The following is a 15,334-nucleotide window of genomic DNA, read 5'->3' on the forward strand; positions in this document are numbered from 1 at the left end:
TCCAGGACGGCTGGAAAAGAACGATGACGTTTATGAGGAGCTGAAATTTTCATTGTACATTTTCTTTTTTACTATGTTGTACCTCGGTCCCATATAGTAAGGAAAGACGAGCAGACGCTGCTAATCCTAGCAAGCTATCAGAAGAGTGTTTACCAGCGACAAAACTCGCTGGGTTTAAAATTCTGGCTGGCCACATCTTAGGGTCATCACTAACCCACTAGGGGTGGGAGTGATCTGTAGCGGTAAATAAATCCCTAAAATAAATAGCTCTGCAAGTTTTCGACATTGGATGCTGACCACATGTTTTAGTGAACTCATCTAGCTGAAGGCGCTCGGTCAGGCATCCGTACCAGATCACGTGTGGTAACGCCGTGCTCAACATCAACCGCAATCGCTAGCCAGATTAGATCAGAGAATTCCGATATTTTGGTTATCGCCAAATACACTCTTCCGATCTCCTCGACTCTGTCTTTTGATTTCTCTGGGTGGTTACGGATAATATTAGGTGTTACTGGTAGAAGCGTTGTCAAACACTGAATACCTGTGTCATCTTCAGTGTTACCTCTAAGGTTAGTGTTGTGACTGAAATTAAGTAGGTGTTTAAGAGGATGTCTGGAAGCGTTTGAGTTGCTGTAAGTCATTAGAGAGTCACGTTTAAGGTGACTATATTGTGATGGATAGAGGTCCAGTGATTTAAGATGCTCCTCATAGGGTCTGAATTTGAGTCCCAGAGTTGACTTATGCCTCGTCGTTGGATACGTTCCAACTTATTCTTCTGGGGTGAGGAGGGAAATAATTTTTTCACACTGTAGATAGGATCGAGTAAAATTGTTTAAGATCAGGTGTAAAGTTGTGCTGTCAAAGTGGCTAAAAGCATCAACGTTACCGCTGCTTGCAAACCGAGCAGAAGAAAAAAATGTAGTCTACCTCATATTAGGCGGTTTAGATATCACATTTGTCTCGTTTATTCTCAATCTCGACCTAAAAATTGACAAAATGTTCTATCACAATGATGACTGTGCCAGTATAGCGGTAAATAAACCCCCAAATCAATAGCTCTGTAAATCATCAACATTTGATGCTAACCGCATCAGTTTTAGTGGACTCACTTATCTGGAGGTGCTCGGCCCCACATTCGCACCAGATCACTAGCGGGTACACCATGCTTCCCACCTCCTACGACCGCTAACCGGCTTAGATTGATCACTTCTCGATATAGCTTTTTTAAAAGTGAGTAACACTTGAGTCAGGATGTAAAACGAGGTCGAAAAATCCTTTTATTTAAAACGTATGTCTAAATATTCTAAAAAGTCAAATCCATATCACTGACGTTTACTTGAAAATATTTTATATTTTATTGGCGTTTCTTGTCACAAAATGAGGAATTTTTGTATAGCGCGCTACTATTGAGGGATCTTTATCTTCTCAAGGCCTTTCCGCGTACTCGATTATAGAGTCGTGAGTCCATCACGTTTATACAGTGTTTATTGCGAATTAGGCATGCTGTGCATTTCGAATCATCTTGGTTGTACATAGTATCGATTATAATCGTAAAAATAGCCTATATGTTCAGTTTTCAGTGAAAATATATGAAATCAGGGGAACCCAACAGGTAGTAAACCTATCGCCTTTGTTGTAAGACGCAATCAAAAGCATTGTATATAAATAACTTGGAGTTGTGGCTCTTCAGATTATGAGCCAAACTCAGAATATTTTCTAAAAGTCAATAAATAGTGAGTAGTTTTGTTTCCCGCGATCTCGATAATACCGAATCATTTTGCATACAGACTACATTTTATGTATGGAAGTCTTCAAACGTTTATAGTTGTTTTCGTGGTTTTTACAGTGGCTACAAGTTTGGTGTCCAAACAAGCGAACTAAATAAGTGATAACGGAAAAATAAACCGTATGATATGGTGAACTTCGTCGGCGAGACTAATATATGGACAAGCCAATCAGAAGCGTTTTAGAGATTTCAGGGCTACGGCACCAAATTCAGTGCTTAATGCTAACGTACGATTGGTTCACAGGGAATTTTGTACAAAACGTGATATTCGAGTGGCTATAACAAATAAAACGGCAAGACTATAATTTGTGGACGAATCAATCAGGTATAAGATAATAGATCTCGGATTTTAACGTGAAAGCCATTCATCTATTTGGCTAAATAAATTTCTGGCAATATAGCTGGTGTCAGTTCGTGATGAAAACCCTATATATAATTCCTAACTAAGGCAAATTACGACAATTATTACGAACTGGATAATAAAAGCACCAGTAACACTGACAGCAGCCAGGTACTACAATATATATGGATGTTTGGAGAGCGTACAGGTTCCTACATAGGCTTGGTCATGTGCATCGTTTTGTTGTCCACAAGTAGCATTTTGTGCACTCAACAACCAGAGTGCACATAAACAATATTGAAGCTATGTGGTCGGGACTGAAAGAGTATTTGACACTTTATCATGACTCCAGAGGCCGACTATTATGTAGCCGTATGGATGATTTCCTCTACTGAATGCATTACGATTTTAGAACCTCTGAACCTCATTCTTACCTTGACAAGTTTTTGAACCACGTATAAGAAGTGTATCCACTTTATTTCCTTGGTTTTGTATAACATATTTTTACTGTATACTGACTGTTTGCTGATTGTCTAATATTTCCCAAGGTCACTTGAGATTCGTTCAAAGGTCGTCCATAAATCAGATTCTCGCCTATTCTCCAATACATTTTCCGTTACTAGAGTTACGTCCTTGACTACTCATTCTCGTTTTTACTTTAATTTTCTATAAATGGGCTCTCATAAACTGTTTTCGTTATCTCTCCTTAAGTTTCGACGGGAACTATTAGTCCACGCTTCTATTCCTCTGTTTTATTTGTTTCCTTTCAAGTGCACTCGTTAGTCTTCCGCTGCAGTTAATAACAATACTTCAACTTTTGTTGTGATCCAGTTGTTTCCTTGGCAGCGACATTCCATTCATTCCTGCTTCGGTTCGGGCGTTCACACTAGCCGAATTCTTTGTGTTGAACATATATATTTTATGTCTCCTTGTGCTAGTATTTGTGTGTCTAAGTAATGAATTTGGATTATACTCGTTAGTTTCCCACTGCAGTTAATAACAATACTTCAGCTTTCGTTATCATCCTGTTATTTCCTCGTTCTTACAATCAGGGTCAATGAACAATTTTTCAAGACTTTTTGTTGATTGAGATTATATCATCGTTAATTTGTTGTTGAGAATGCTTTATTTTTCAGACGTCACAATTTTAGAACTTTAATCAGCCCTCCTATAATTGGTTAATTTTTTCTTTAACTTAGCTTCTTATGACTCTCAGTGGGCCTTCATTCAAAACCAAAGATGAAGCTAAAGACTTCTTGAAGTGTTTGTTCGATCAAGAACTTACTGTCCACGTATCAGATGGTCGAAGATATATTGGAAGCTTTTGGTGCACAGATAATGTTGGAAATATTGTAATGGGTTCGTGTACAGAGTATCCGGCACCTGATTCAGCATCCGACAATTCGCTAAGAGATTTAACCACTGTTGTTATCCCTGGACAGCACATAATAAAAATTGAATGTGATAGTCGTTTGCTAACAAATTGATTTTTTTAATATAAAACTTTTAACTCATTTACTCCCCTTCTGTTCTGCTGTCCTGTTAATTTTTATTTTTCATATAGTGATTTTTATTTTAGTTCTCTTATTAGTGTTTAAAGGTGAATGATACAAAGTTAGTAAATAAAGCATCATTAGATACGTTGAATCTATGTACTTACCAAAGAGGGAAAGAAGGATGATTAAAAAAATAATTTGTGTTGTTTCTGCATATTGGTAGGTTGTGTTTCCATTATGATAATTAAAATAAATACTTTTAAGGTTTATTTCCATTTCCTTGGTATTTATAAACAAATGGTTATTGAGTGATAAGTCTGTATCGGTAAGTACTCAACATCACTGGTTAATAATAAACAAAAATTACTTAATCAGCTAAATGCACCGATATTTATAACTTGGTTTCAATGTGCAGTTACAGCATTTCTATGTTATTTAACATCGTATCTAGCTATGCTGTTACCTAGTCATGTGAAGTTTCCACAGTTGAACTTTTCTTTTAAAACGTCTATTGAAGTAGGCGACACGTTACTAATAAATTATTTTTCAGATCTTGCCACTGTCTATAATATTTGTTTCAATGGTCTGCTTTAACAACCTATGCCTGAAGTACTTGAGTGTTTCGTTTTATTTTTTAGCACGATCACTAACTACAATCTTCAACGTTGTAAGTTATTTGTGTATCACTAACAAATGATTGACACCTTTTTTCATTGACAGTTTAATTTCATCTTTGTTGTTTATTCAGTTCTGTGTTTAAGTCACAGTACAGCTACTTGTCAACTATGAAGGCAAATATTTGTCTTTATCAAACTTGGAAATTGAGTAGTTTCATAGCGCTAAATGTAAGCGGCAATTAATTCAGAAATGTGTTCATTACGTCATTAAAATGCTTCTGATCGAGGTTTAATCAACCGAGTCTACTTACTGAACTGTTGTAGTATTTGTATACTCTTATGATAATCTAAGTTCGAAAATTCTGTTTCTTTCTCCAAATATTATTGTGATCAAATAATCCTCGTCCATTCTAATAAACTGTTGTGAGAGCTTTGAAACGTGGTTAACACATTTAGGAACATGATGGTGTAGTATTCAGTGTTTTTTAAACTTAAGTTTTCCAGTTACTTTTTGTCAAGATTGTTCTCTAGCACTCAGCTTTTTACTAAATTGTATCATATGTTACGTTCCTAGTTTCCGTTTTAGCATTAGAGTTTTCGGGATCTACAAATTCTTGGAATATGATGATTTCTTAAGTAATTAATTATCACTCCAGTATTGGTGCTAAATAGCAGCATTACACAAACTGTTCGAAAGTTTCCGAAGTCATTACTAATTCTTTCCATGTTACTAAGGAATGTGTCTGTCAATTGGTTTCCAATGTGCTGAAATTCTAATAATCAATAAGAGTAACCGTTTTGTAAGAAAATGTAAATAGTAAATGATTGTGATAAACCGACAAATGTTACAATAATGATTTGTGTCGTGTAAATAATAGCGACACACAGTCTCTTGGGTTCCATAGGATATGTTTAAATAAGTAAGGTTTGTGACATTTTTCTTTGTTGTTGATCTATTTCTTCAAACTACAAAAGCATACTACAGTTCATGTTTCTTATCTTTGGTAGTTTTAAGCACTTTCGTCTAATCCTTGGGGAGTTCTAAATAACACTTATTCAGGCTTTGTCTAAAGTATTCCTCCATAATAAGTACTAATGATCATGGCTTTCATTATGCACAGGATAGGTTTTTATAAAGCAGTGGAAGCACTATTTAAGTAGCTTAACATGGAAATGTTACCATTAATAATAACAGCCTCAATGTAGCGAAGCCGAACAGGAAAAAAATAAACATTTACGTAGTCTCTCTCGATTGTCAATTTAACGGGCTAATATAGATAACTGTTCATCCCATCTGTGGGTCCATGACCACGTTTCTGCTTATCATTAGTTTAGATAATGTTTGAATAAAGTAATCGACTTACAAATAATAGAAATCGCCTTAGTGGTGGGTGTATGCCAATCACACCTACTTTAAATAGTCGTACCACGAGAGACGATTCGTTGAAAACATCCTACTGCTTTGAGGTATGCATATCAATAAAGTTTTTCATTTATTGTTATTATAAAGTCGTGAGCTATTATACATTGCTGTTTATAACCATGTTGTATACGAAATGTCTCATCTGTATCCATGCTGAATAACTCTATATTTTCTGTTTTGATTATGTTTATACTGAGTCTAACTCAGATATGTAAATGTTTCGAGATGATGAGACTAAAACATATGAGAGTGGTTAGTTGGTCAGTCAGCTACAACGTAGGACCAGGCACATATTTGCATCGGTCCAAGTTGCCACACCTCATTAGCACAACAAGATAAACACCGAATTCATAGAAGTAGTTACTTCAATGGTAGTAATATATAAAAGAAGGATTGTGTATGAGGACAGTGCAGGAAGAAAGAATTAGTTGGTAGAAAGAAAGATATGAAGCAATTTTAGTCTCACAGTTTAAGGGAAGACAGAGAGTGTATACACCTACGCCATTGTGATCGATTCTGAGCCATGTCACTCATTCTCCAACCATTGGTTACGTTAGTCACGCTGACCCCAAACAAGTAGTCTGTATCTACAGTAGATAAGTTGATTAGAAGCTAAGGAGTCTATAACTTGAAATTGGAGTCCTGAATCACATATTATCATGTAAGCTGAATTATCTCGTAGTTAGGACAAATTATTTCCCTCTACATAGCCTGAATCCGAATGGATCCGTTTTTTATAGACTAACTTTTCAAGTCGTTGCATATTTTACTTACGTACCTCCTGTTTCTTTGCAGGGTTTTTAATTATTTTCCAAGAATTTCCACAGTAATAATCACTATCCTTATCTAAAAATTACCTACAAATTTTCACAAACTTGAGAAAATGAACAAGGAATTATTGTATTTGAACTAACATTTCATCGTGACTGTACATTAATGAAAACTTTATTCACTCTCTACTATCTTAATTTCCGTGATCAGTTATTACTTCTACCGAACATCTTAAAATGAATGTGCTTGTTATTGAATTCACGAATACAAGTTCTAAATTGTATGATTCATTTAAAAATCTATATTATCATTGTTAAGCTATGATAGAAAGCTTACTAAACAGAAATACATCTTTAAATGTGTTTTGCAGATATCGTTACGTTATAAATTACATTTTTCCGTTATCCATTTTTTCGTTGTGGATACTAATTAAATAGGTCTTTAGTTATGGGATATGACATAGTTTTTAATAGACGATGTAATACAAATCCTTCAGTCAAGACGTCCTAATACTTCAGTTAATATTTTCTTGGAACCTTTTCTTTTCAGTTAATGGTAGTTTCCTGTTTCTTCTCTCCGTCTAATAGATATTTACTTATTTACTGCTAAATACGAAAACTTCAACAAAGGCATTGATTTGTTGTGCTGCCATAATTGTTGGATATTGTGCTGGAGTAATTGTTGAGGGTAATTTAGGTAAGTTTTAGTGCGTTTTTTTCGGTCGGTAGATTTGTTATTCTCTAGGTGTGGTATTTTATTTGAATTTATGTCTTGGCCTTGTATCAAACTTCACTGAAATAGTACAAAGTTTATGTAGATTCAAGCTTTAACCAGTCCTGTATGGAGTTATCCAGTATGTTTCAAGCTATAAATGAACTAACTTCATAATTACCTAACATCACTAATTAACTTGGGTTTAAAAACACTTAATGGGTAGGGGAGTCCATATCACAAATAACTGAAAGTTCAATTTGTTGGTAAGCATAAATAAGACTGTTTTAAATCCAGTAAGATCGGAAACTCCAAATGGATTAGCAAAACATCTACTCATTCATTATGAATAGATGTAAAATGCTAGTAGCTAACAAAACTCAGACGATACAGAGATATGTAGTGCCTTTCCTCTTATTTTTGCTCACCTTTAATTTTCTCGTTTTCCTTTTTGGAACTTCTCTAATCCCTTTTTTATTTACCATACGTTACTTGAGTCCAACATCTCAAGTTCCCCAGATTTTCTTTCTCTAAATTAAGCAGTTAATTTTCTTGATCAATATTAGTAATTGGCCTTTCGAGTTATGGTTATTCAATTTACTACAAGTGGTTTATCGGTTCCGGGATTATAAATAAAACTTTAATATTCCGAAAAAATAACCGTCATTTAAATTGTAATAAAGCAACCGGGAAACATATTGAGACGTACGAGAGGAAAATGTTGTTCTGTGAAGAAATCCCTGCCGAAAAATTCATTCTCAGAGCTGTACAGTTGCAAATATATACTTTTTTTCATAAGGATTATTGACGATTTGGTTTTTGACAATAACTGTTATTTATTGAAAATATTAGCAAAGGGATAAGATAAACTAAGCACAATAATTCCATTCTTATTAAGAGGTTTAAGTTGTTATTAACATACATGTAAGTTACAATTATGATAAATTAATATGTATTTGCGATTACACTGCTTTGAGAATGAATTTTCTGGAAAGAGATCTCTCCATTAAACCACTCTTTCCTGGATCCTAATTGGCAGTACCTTCAATATCGTTTTATTGGATGATTCTGCAAAAATACAGATGAACTGAAACAAACAGTCATTTCTTTATTGCTGAGATTATTTGTTAACTAACTAGAGCTTCAGTAAGTTTCTGTGTCAACTATCAACTAAGTAATGAAACTGTTAAATTCAGTGAGCAGATGTGGTAATCTGAACATTATTGATTAACGTTTTTAGCATAAATATGAAATAGATGCTTAGTGGACTACTATAATTATTCAACTAACGTGATGTCTGTCAACTTGAATTGATTCACATGTGTATCATATCCTACATTCTTTAATATATTGAATAAGTGATTAAATGAAATTTTCTCTTGATATCGGTACTAAATAATAGAATATACATAAAATAGCTTAGAAATTATAAAAGCCTTTTATTGTATATTTTATTTACGAAAGCTCCTAGCCTGGATAAACGTTCTCTTTTCTTTTTTCGAATCATTTTCAGGTTCTTTAAGTTGGATTGGATTAGTGTTTGGTATTGCATCTAGCATTACTTGTGCATTAAATTCTATCTACACAGCAAAGTGTTTACCAAAAGTGGAAGGCAGTGTATGGAGACTTACATTTTACAATAATCTTAATTCACTTTTTTTATCAATCCCTATTATTGGCTTATTGGAATATCAACCAATTAAGGAACATTTTTTTCATACTAGGTATGTAAATGTTATTATTTTTAATACCGATGTTCAAATCACTCATAAAACTGTTCGGATTTCGTTTCTGAATGAAAAGTTGCTTTAAATGATACAGTTTTAAGTGATTTCACTAGTGTATTTCAGTCATAAAATTCTGATAACTTGAAAATCTCAGCCATCTTACACGACACAGACTAACGTTTTATAATTTTCGAAGTCAATACTACTACTACTTTCTATTGTTAAATCTTAACGACCATTCAATAAATATTGTATTTGTTTTGTCGTAACATTAACCAAAGAAACTGTTGCTTAATCTAGAAATGCCCCCCTCTTTTATAGGTTTTATATTACAATTTACGTTCAATGCCAAATAATTCTCCAGTTAATTCACGAAAGACTTACTTTCATCTTTTCGTCGGGATGTTATATTGTACATTCATCCATCTAAAAAAAGAATCACGTCAATTTAGAACAACCTTTATTAAAAAAAATGAAAAATTAATAAACTAATGTTTTGTAATCTCAATAGTTGAGAGCATGAGTTGATTGAAGCTAGATCACCATGCGCATTTACGATCCCACCTCGCGAGATTCGAACCCAGGACATATTGGTCTCGCGCACGAACGCCTAACCTTTAGACCACTGAGCCATTTTGTTTTTGTTAAAAGTAGAAAGTAAACAGCTATTGCCTAAAAATTCATTAGTAACCTGTTAGTTCTCTTAGACTAACTTACGACAATCACATTTCACTACACTCTGTGAGCTTGTTTATTTTCTAATGGAATTCGATCATTTATTAATGTATTTCCGACATACAGTTCAGAGATAACTTATTAGCGCTTGAAATCACAATTTAGTAGGAAACCTAAAGTAGGGTTACAGTAGTGGTTCTTGCGACATACTGTTATCATTCGAAGAACTATTAAAAACCAATAAGTTCTGGATAACTCAAGTGGTTGGGACTAGTCACCAGAAAGCCCTGCTTGACCTAAGTTTCGTGCTAGTTGATACACATCAGAACAATGTACCTGGAATTTTAAGGGAACTAATGCTTCCTGTGGGGTTAGAACATGCATTACTTAGTTTCTTAGTCTGAGATGTTATCACTGATTTATTCGGACAGTGGCTAATTTATAGGACTGAGATATTTACAGTCAGTCGATTACTGAATAGTTATCATTGTCATGTTTGCCTAGTCATTTAGTAACGACCAAATTCTGTCTGTAGGCAGCAGGTTGCAACTCATCACAAATCCACTCATTTTATTTTCCTTTGTAAGCCTAATGCATAAAAATTTGCTTATTACATATGTATGGATTCCTAAAAAGCGTAGATAGCTATTAAATTTGCATAAATTTTGATAATAATTGTTAATGTGAGGAGAGGAGTTGAAGTGGAGCAAAGTGGGAGGAAGTAAACAAGTATCTAATCATTTGATGACAATTTCACCATATTGTAAATCATGAAAAAGTAGTAACACTACTTTACTATAGATTTATTAGAGTTATGAAGAGGAATAAAATCAGTCCGAAAAATATAACCATGTGAATAGGCATGGATATAATCTGTTTTACAAACTGACAAGTAACATTTCTTATAATACATTATAATAATGTCTAATAGTTAAAATATACTTTGGATCTTGATTGATGTTGATTTTGCTAATCAAACTCGAATTTACTGTGAATAATTAAATGTTCGCAATGATGCACACTAAGCATCATTCTACCGAGCTTTATAATCATTTTATGCACAACTAGTATGTGGTATTGATAGTAATAAGGTATATTTATCCGTCATCCTACATCATATTATGAACAGGTTTGTTTAGGTAGATAAATGCTATACCTATTTTGCTCGGTCTAACAGTAATCGGTGTTTCACTCAGCACTTGACAAGTCTTGAGTGAAATCGATATACAACTCCAAATAAGTGTTATAACTGAAAAATCCTTTATTTATAGGCATCATTACTAATGTTTGACTTGATAATTTCGAATAAATTGAGCATTGGATAGATTATTATAAATAAATAATATATTTGTAATATCCCAATGAGCAGAAAAATTAGATTTTCTGACGTTTCGTGACTTAGTGCAAGCCACTTCTTCCGAGAATAAATATTACAAATCCTTTATTTATTTATGAACGCGTGATCGATCGCTTAGACGGATATATGAATGTAAAGTGACTGATTGAAGCTTACACATGATATCCTAAATTGTTAACATAACCCCGTAAATAAACAAACAAACAGTAAAAGAACAAAACAACTGGTCAGTAAATTGTTTTTGTTATTACCATTTTTCCTTTAGCAAAACGCGATAGAATTAATTTCGAAATATTTAATACAACAATAAACATGGTTTACAAACCTGCGTGATTTCAAGAGGCACAATTCTTTTGGGTCGCTTACTAGCTAATTAAATTTTAGATTTAACTGACCAAGCGTGCTTCCTTACCTCTAACTATTATCAGTAACGTATGGTAAACGTGTTCTATTCTTTTTTGTTTTTGGTTGATCGACTGAATCTAACTGTATAATAAGCATCACGAACTAGCCTTAGTTATATAACCGTTGAAAATAAAAAAAGGCAGCTGAACATTTGCTTGGTCCTTGTATGCGTCGCTTTTCCAGTATGGATCCACTACCCCAAGGAGTATTTAAGTCAGGACCTTCAGCTGGTCTCTTTGGAAGCTCTAAACTTTTGAACTGCCCAGCCAGTATCTAATGAACCTAATCAATCCGCTTATATTTAAATGCTTACTTTATTTGTTTTATTCTTATTTTAGGTGGAGTATTGTTCTCTGAGCTGGATGATTTGGTTGTGAGGCTTCCACTGTTCTCCTGAACATCATCAGCACAAACTTCAGGTAGAAGTGAATTGTTCGGATTTCTCCACGTATAACTTCGCTTGTCTTGTCGATCTCGATTTTGAATAGTTATCGTTGACCTTTAACCTGTCATTGTCTACTTTATTCTGGTTGTATCAACCTTTGACTTGATTCTTGGTCCTGTATTTGTCCATGATTTTCCTGATTGGTTGATAGGTTGGATCGATTTCAATGTTTGTCGATTGCTGATTAACCTGAGTGCCAAGATTTTAAAAATTCCCAGCTGTTCTTAGCATTCCCTCTTTGAAGATTTCAAGATTTTTCCAGATGGACGTGTGTTCTCAGTTGTCTATATGCTGTGTCACGGCGTTTGGTCGCTAATTGATGTTCGTGCAGGTGAAGATGAAGGGGGTGCTCACTTTGTCCAATGTAGTGTCTTTCAAAATTGGAGCAGTTTACTTTGTAGATGATGTTCGATTTTTCTTCTTTTGTCATTTTGTCCTTTGATTTGCGTGGAATTGATTAATATGGTTTTGCTAGTTTTTGTGCTGCACTTATTTTAAACGGCTTCACCAATCTCGTTGTAGTTTCTGATATGTCTTTTATATATAACAGGATGATCCATTTGTTGGTTTCTGTACTTGATTTCGCCTCCTCCAAAAAGATGGCTATACACGCAACTTCATCGAAAAATATCAGCCCAACTCGTCAAAAGAAATGAAATCAAGTTCGGAAATCAACAAAGAGATTAGCAATCGACAAACATTGAAATCGATCCAACCTATCAACCAATCAGGAAAATCATGGACAAATACAGGACCAAGAATCAAGTCAAAGGTTGATACAACCAGAATAAAGTAGACAATGACAGGTTAAAGGTCAACGATAACTATTCAAAATCGAGATCGACAAGACAAGCGAAGTTATACGTGGAGAAATCCGAACAATTCACTTCTACCTGAAGTTTGTGCTGATGATGTTCAGGAGAACAGTGAAAGCCTCACAACCAAATCATCCAGCTCAGAGAACAATACTCCACCTAAACCATCCACCTGAGCTACAAATCTTTGCCACTATTTCATTATACACTATGATTTTACCTTAATTTAGTCTAAATTATTAACCCTGCTTTGGAATTATCATTGTCATTTTCATTTTTTTCTTAAATATCATAACAATATTAATCAGTGATTTTTTTCGCAAACTATTTACTATATTTTTCTAGTGCTTATTTCTGGTTTATTATGGTAATTAGTGGAATATTTGGATTTGCTATTGGTTACATCAGTACACTACAAATTCAAGTGACCAGTCCATTAACTCATAATGTTTCTGGTACTGCTAAGGCAGCTGCACAGACAGTACTAGCTGTGATAATTTATCACGAAATCAAATCAATTTCATGGTGGCTTAGTAATATTGTTGTTTTAGGCGGATCAGCAGTTTATGCAGCTGTTCGACATATAGAACATGAACAAAAATCTAAAGGATCAATGAATTTTAATCGAAATGATAATTATTTTACTAGTGTGGTTGTTGTTGGTAGTGATGATAAAGATGTTGATGATGCCAAACATGGTCTTCTCAATTTTGTGAATAATGACAATCGTAATGATGATGATTTATATGATAAGAACCGTGTATTATCTTCATCTAAAGATTCATTAGTTTCATAATTTCTTGGTATTCTCTTGTATTTTGTCTTTTTTTTGTAAAGGGATTACATTTTTTTGCTCTCTATGGGTTGCTTAATAACTTGATTTCACTGTGATATGAAATAAATGTTTAGATTCAGTAGAAGAATTGAAGATTTTCTGTCTTAACTTTTTCTCCGTATAATGGGTTTACTTTCGGAATCATATGAAATAATCAGTTGTTGGGAAAAAGAATACCTACTGGTTGCTACTACTGTATATAATCTACACTATCTATTCCAATATGACACAGAACCTAAGACCTGTATGTCATGTGGCTAGCGCACTATCATTTAATCGCTAATCGGGCTTATATACTTCACTTTTCCAAACTTAGTCTTGTGATTGATCACATCTATTATCTGGTGTCAGTAATGGACATCAGTTCCCAAATAATGACATAAGGAATTTATACTGCTCAGTGGCTTCCGATGATCGTCGTTCAATTGAAAATATTTTTCTTCAGACTGTAAAAACTCAGTATGCTCTGAATTCATAGCTGTTTAAAGTAACCTCACTGACTGTTAACCATTACAACAGGGGACTACAGGTCTGGCATTTTCATTATTTTCAGTCATTGAAATGATAATGCTTTTATTATGCATTGTATTTTATAAGATGTAGACTTAAAACAGAAAGCAATTCTTGATAAAGTTTTAAGTCTTTACAAATGACTTCAATGGATCCGTTGCTACTGTTCTTGTTAGTCCCTCATTTCTATAAGTCTTATGTCTGTTAGCTCTGAATCTTTTTGTCCACAAAATCTTCTCCAACTTTATCAATTCAGTTTACACACATTTAGATTTGCATATAAGTTGAGGTCATTTGATAATGAGGGTTCACAAACTACACATTAATAGCCTCTCTGTGTTATCAAATTATTTTTAACGTCACAATAATAATTATAATTAGAAACTATAATAGGATTGTCATTTATAGCATGATCCTAAAAATATATTAATAGTTCGTCGCATATGGTGTGCTAGTTATTTGAAGAATGTGTATCATTTATTGCCGATAGGGTTCATTTTTTATACCTACTATTGATTTTACAACATCAAAAATGTCAGAGCTAACTTATAATTTATCTTGACAATGTGGAACGGATACGCTACTGTAAACATTTATGTTATGTATAGTAAATACATAAACCTGGATACTGACTGCTGGCTCTATTGTTGTTTCAGTAAATATGTGAATATTGATGACACTGGTGTTTAAACAGCTAACCTTATTGTAGATTGAGTTCATCATCATTTACTTAAACCAATAATGCTGATCTCTTTCATATTTACTATGAATAAAAGATCGATATGCATTCACTCTATCTAGGTCAGTAACTTTTATTGAAACATAATAGAAATAAATATTTACCAATACAATGGTTGCGTTATATTTATCGATGAGTCTTAAATTTGAAAGATTCAAGTGATTTCTACTGATCTGTTACTTTTTCAGTCAACAATAACAGCCAATTGTATCGTATCATTCACTTAGTATTTAGTGACCAAAGTAATAAAAGTTTGAATAAGTATTTCACTATAGAAAATAGGATAAAACTGGGAAATAAAACCTGGTGAAATAACATTTTGAAAATTACATAATAAGTGTGTAAGTGTTCAGTTTAAATAAAGAAGTATGAAAGTGATGGTGAAAAATAAACATAAAGGAAGTGTAAATAATTAGTAGGCTCGTCTACTAATTCTTATCTGGTGGAGGGGATAGGGGTGTTAAAACATTTTTTGCGACACAGTGACCAAGGTTGTAAGCCTAAATCTCTACAGCTCGGAATGGTTTAGTTTTATCTGTAATATGAAAACCGTCAAGCAAGCGTGATAAAAGAAGCTGCCTATTGACTGTTCGACCCTATCCAAACTACGTAGGGGGACGTTCACTTACTCGCTGGCCAGGCTGCCTAGTAGTACGCCCGATATAGCTTTCTCTATAGGATT

The 15,334-nt window shown here is 33.8% G+C and overlaps 1 protein-coding gene across 1 annotated transcript; it reads left to right on the forward strand.

Annotated features, from left to right (window-relative positions):
- The first annotated feature begins 1,382 nt into the window (after positions 1–1,382).
- Positions 1,383–13,863, forward strand: MS3_00007453 (uncharacterized protein). Its single transcript, XM_051215730.1, has 8 exons — positions 1,383–1,458; positions 3,326–3,841; positions 3,887–3,947; positions 3,998–4,138; positions 4,173–4,289; positions 7,021–7,129; positions 8,658–8,868; positions 12,914–13,863. Exons 2-8 carry the CDS (start codon positions 3,777–3,779, stop codon positions 13,362–13,364), a joined length of 1,155 nt encoding a protein of 384 aa, XP_051066260.1. The 5' UTR covers positions 1,383–1,458; positions 3,326–3,776; the 3' UTR covers positions 13,365–13,863.
- Positions 13,864–15,334: the final 1,471 nt, after the last annotated feature.

The sequence above is a fragment of the Schistosoma haematobium genome, chromosome 4 (assembly GCF_000699445.3).
Source record: "Schistosoma haematobium chromosome 4, whole genome shotgun sequence".
Taxonomy (NCBI): domain Eukaryota; kingdom Metazoa; phylum Platyhelminthes; class Trematoda; order Strigeidida; family Schistosomatidae; genus Schistosoma; species Schistosoma haematobium.